General features: G+C 40.2%; 1 protein-coding gene across 1 annotated transcript in view; it reads right to left on the minus strand.

Moving 5' to 3' along the window:
• Positions 1-4,545, minus strand: part of qsox1 (quiescin Q6 sulfhydryl oxidase 1) — a gene marked incomplete at its 5' end in the record, with an annotated part of 36,429 nt that overhangs the window by 13,057 nt on the left and 18,827 nt on the right. The window contains 1 exon segment of the mRNA XM_014000813.1: positions 1,424-1,546. Within this exon segment, the coding sequence (XP_013856267.1) occupies positions 1,424-1,546 (123 nt within the window).

The raw sequence follows: 4,545 nt of genomic DNA on the forward strand, positions 1-4,545 counted from the left end.
AATCGACATTGTTCAAAACTCAGCCTTCTGTTTGCTGATTGGCCCAGGTAAAATAAACTACAAGCAGACACTGCACAGAAAATCAAAGTTTTTTTCTCTGATTGGCCCGGACAAAAATTCTCCCGAAGAAATCCTTGTCTATGGGAGAAGTCCCAGACTGAGCAGTGAAGGGAAACTAGAATTGAGCGGAACTACGTAGGAAGGCAAGGGCCAGGCCAGTCAAGACCACAACAGTGGAAATACCATTAAATTGACAGAATATTGTCCAATTTATTTGTTAACATCTTTGCTTTCAATGGATGTAAAACACACCAATCTAAATCAAAGCGTGACTCGTCGCTAATTATGTATTTTTGTTATCGTTGTCACCCTTTCTCTTTCACTCGCATGTTGCACTTCAAGAAAGAGCAGTATTTGTCTGGGAGCGGGAGAAGACGTCAACAAAATATTCAGTTTTACATTGCAAATCATGAATATATTTGTAAACCAACACCCAGAAGAAAACATACAGCAACTTGTAAATTCTGCAGTGCCTTACTTTCAGACGGTGGGGACTACAACAAACTTTTGTACTTTTACACTAGTTTTTGTTGTTGTTGTTTTTTTCTGATCTTGGTCTTGACCCAGTCTCAACCCCTAAAAGACTTGTCTTGATACACTCTGGTCTTGGTCTTGGATTGGGTGGTCTTGACTACAACAGTACTGTTAATACCTGCTTTAACCTTTTTTTTTCCTTTTTGAAACACTCAACTTTGGCACAAAACACAGCTAAAGTTAATTCAGAAACCTGATGCATTTGGTAAACATGCAACAAGACACTTTGTTTCAAAAGAAGAAAAGAAAAAAGGCTAAAGTTTGAGGAAAAGTTGGACAAAAATCCTCTGAAAACAAAGCGTCTTTCCAGCAGCTCCCGACCTGTTCGTGTTAATGAAAGCTGCTCCACAGAGTTTTTCCCCGATCAATGAGAAGTCAGTCTCAGGTTAATTGCTCGGCCCACCACTAATGAACAGAAGCTATCCAGTTCTCTAACCACGAGCCGCAGTTGAATCCAACAACATATTTCCTCTGACATAAAGTCGTTCCGCTCGCTGCGCTGCATCACCATCACTGCCGTGACTGACAGGGTTACTCACTTGTCAATAGTAAAGATTTTGCGCACGAGTGCTCTTGTGTGCGTGGAGAGCACATTTCCAATGAGGCCGAGTCCATTCATACCTTTCTATTGATTCATTGATCCATTGATTTGTCTGCTAAAAGCTAATGATGTAAGTAAGTGACTCTTTTAATTTGCAAGAAGATGCACGCTGAAGGCATGCGAGGCTCCACTTTTAACAAAAAAACAGCATGCAGATTCTCAGAGACGAGGAGAATCGTCTGTAGGTCCAAAACCCTGCAAATAATAATAAAAAAAGATTGGAATTACCTGTGCTGTGTTATCCAGGACCTGCTTAAAAGCCTCGTAGGAAATCTGATTATCAGTCTGATTCTTCAGCCAGGAGTTTAGAGACTTTAACAAGTTCATCACCATGGGACGACCTGGGAAGTACTGCAGACATAAAAACATTAAAAACTGGGTTTAAGTGGATAATAAAGCAAACAAAATGGTTCTGTTTTCATTGTAAATAACACTGTGAAGATGTGTCTGTGCTTTAAAATATGGGGTGAACCAATTACAGTTTTCTTGCTGAGCATCAATCTTTAAAAAGCTGGACCTGCCGATACAGGTTGTTTTCATGACTGACACTGGCCATGTTTACATGTGCAAAATTCTTTAATCAGACTGAAATATATTCAGATTAAATAATCTGAATGTTTCGTTTATATGGGCACAAATTTATTCAAACCAACCATGATTAGCATTTACTTGGCTTTTATTCAGAATAGAAGCACTGACATACGCAGAGCTGTAAACTTTACCTAAAAAGCAACACAAAAGAAGAAGTTCTAATTCCATGATGAACACAAGTGTCTTCTGAACGCCCAGTACGGACACATGCCAGGTTTTAATAATGGCAGGAATGTTGCTGCACTCCCTGATTGAGCTATAGGTGAGGCAACGTGTGCTTTTAAAAATATATATTAGCGAAGCAACATATATGGTTTGTCCTTCTTCTTTACCGGATGAGAGAGTGGGAGGAAACATTCTTGAAAGTTCTGTGCTGCCAGCAACTATAGCACTGCTGCCCATCCCTCTAACTAGAAACCAGTGGATGAAAATCAGAAGTCGTCCATTTTCCACAGCTAGAATAGCATGATTAGATTGTGTTTACATATACAGTACACCGTTCAGATTATCAATCGGCATAAACCACCCCTCTCATAACAAATTCATTCAGACTGAGCTGAATCAGATCAGAATATTCAGATTCAGGTGTTAACATGACAGATTTTTATTCAGATTGGCTGTTTATTCCAATTACTAACGTCCATGTAAACATAGCTATTTGAAACAATACAAACTTGTTTTAACTGGACAACAGCCGTCTCTCACAGCACGGCACAGAGGGACAGTAGCTAATTTTCTGACCTTTGCGTAGGTGGATAAGGTCGACTTCTTGTGTATGTATCGTCCGATTGCCGATCTTCCAAGATTAAAGGGGCGATATTATGTGCTTTCTAAGCCTATATTTCAATTTTATACTAAAATAAAGTAACTATGTCACATTTTCAGCTTATGAAAGAGCTACATATTTGTAAAAATCCCCAAAACAATTTACTTCTCATCTTGACAGTTTCTAAACGCCTTGAAATAGGTCTCTGTCTCTTTAAGAAAATCCAACCACTTTGGCCACGCCCATTTCAGCACGTAGCCTGCCGGAGTCACGGAGCGGGTGTGTGTGTGTGTGTGTGTGTGGGGGGGGGGGCTCCACCATGAGCAAGTTCGGCTTAAAGACGCATCCCAGAGGAGGCGCTTGTCCCAAAAGGTGTTTCTGGTCCCCACCTGTCGTTTTGCTCCTCAGCATGGCTGCCTAAAAACACTGCAGGATTTCTCAAACATGCATGAATGAGTCAAAGCAAGGCTTTGGGCATGATTTTTATGAGAGGATAACATTGTAACATGRTATAAAACTCAAAAAAGTTGATTTTACATGATATTGCCCCTTTAAAGGAAATTGGGGCAGATTTATTGGGGCACCCCTACTTTAAAATGCTTAATCGAACAAAAGAAATGTTTTCACTTTAATGACATTCCAACTATTAGACTGCATCGGCCATTTGTTTTATTTTTTTTAAGTCCAATGAATCAGACCAGTACAAAAGTCTAGTAAGTTTTTCCAGACATGGAAAGTTCTCAAACTCTCACAGATCTACTATCAACAGTTTATTTTAGTTAATAAGTGAATAAAATGTCAAAAGTCAACTGTTCACCTAACAGCATCTTTATTTGCAGATCTGGATTTTATGCTACGACGACGTCTTGCAACGCTTATATTCTGCACAAAAGGTTGTGGTTTGAGTGTTTTCTCTCCTCAGTGCCTCCAAAAACTTCAGTAACTGTAAGAAAAGCCGAGCCTAAGCCTCTTCCTTCATTAAGAGTCACCTCCTAAGCCACAAACAGCCACTTAGGCACTCCCTGCTCAGGCTTTCTCCTCGTGTGTGTTTACTCCTCGTCCAGCCGCCGTCGCCACGACAACAACCACAGCTGGAGGAAATGCGATGCTGTAACTAGCAAGATGGGAACACAAACAGGAGGAGGAAATCCAGCCGATGGCTGCCTGAGATCGGTGATGACAGACTGGAGACGTCTGAACACACAGGCTGTGGCAGCAGACACAGCTTCCGTCAGACAGGAAAGAAAAGTGGACCGCTTTAAGACATCCAGCTAAGTGTCCTTTTCAGAACCACAATAGGCCTCCACAAGGGTTCGGTTTCTCTGAAATCCCCAAAGAACTGGGATTAAGCTTGTTTTCCAAAACAGAACATTTACATGGTAACTTTGTGATTTGTTTAACCAAGTTTTTATTTTTTTAGGATAAAGAAACCAAATCCTTCAATAAATACCACTTGCCTATTCTGTTTATTTGTATTGTTAATATTATCACTACTCTGTGATTTTCTTGTAATCTTTTAAAGTGGTCCCGATCAAGAGCTCTTCAAAACATTTTTGGAAGATCTCTGAAAAAGCAGCCAGAGTCCAAAGAAACTTTCACATTTTCAGTCCTCAAACCTGGCAGTGTGTGCTTCAACATGAGGATTGTGGATGAGTAAAGAACAAAAGACAACTTGTCAGGCCTACAAAAAACACCATCTACAGACTCTGGAAGTCATGTCTTAGTAAAAGAAAACCAGCTAATACCTGACAGGACAAGTGTTTGTCTGTTTTCAGCTAACAGATCTTCAATCAGTACCTTAAACTGCAAGCATGTTTTAAAGACAAATACCTGGATGAATTTCCTGCTTCTAAACCCAGGCAGACAGAGGTTATGGTTTTTGGACCTGAATATCTTAGGGATCAAATTTGCAGCCTTTCACTTCCTCTGGATGGCATTAATCTGGCCTCCAGTTTTAATGTAAAGAACCTTGGTGTTATTTTTGGTCAGGAAT

This window comes from Austrofundulus limnaeus, unplaced genomic scaffold, assembly GCF_001266775.1.
Source record: "Austrofundulus limnaeus strain Quisiro unplaced genomic scaffold, Austrofundulus_limnaeus-1.0 Scaffold8, whole genome shotgun sequence".
Taxonomy (NCBI): domain Eukaryota; kingdom Metazoa; phylum Chordata; class Actinopteri; order Cyprinodontiformes; family Rivulidae; genus Austrofundulus; species Austrofundulus limnaeus.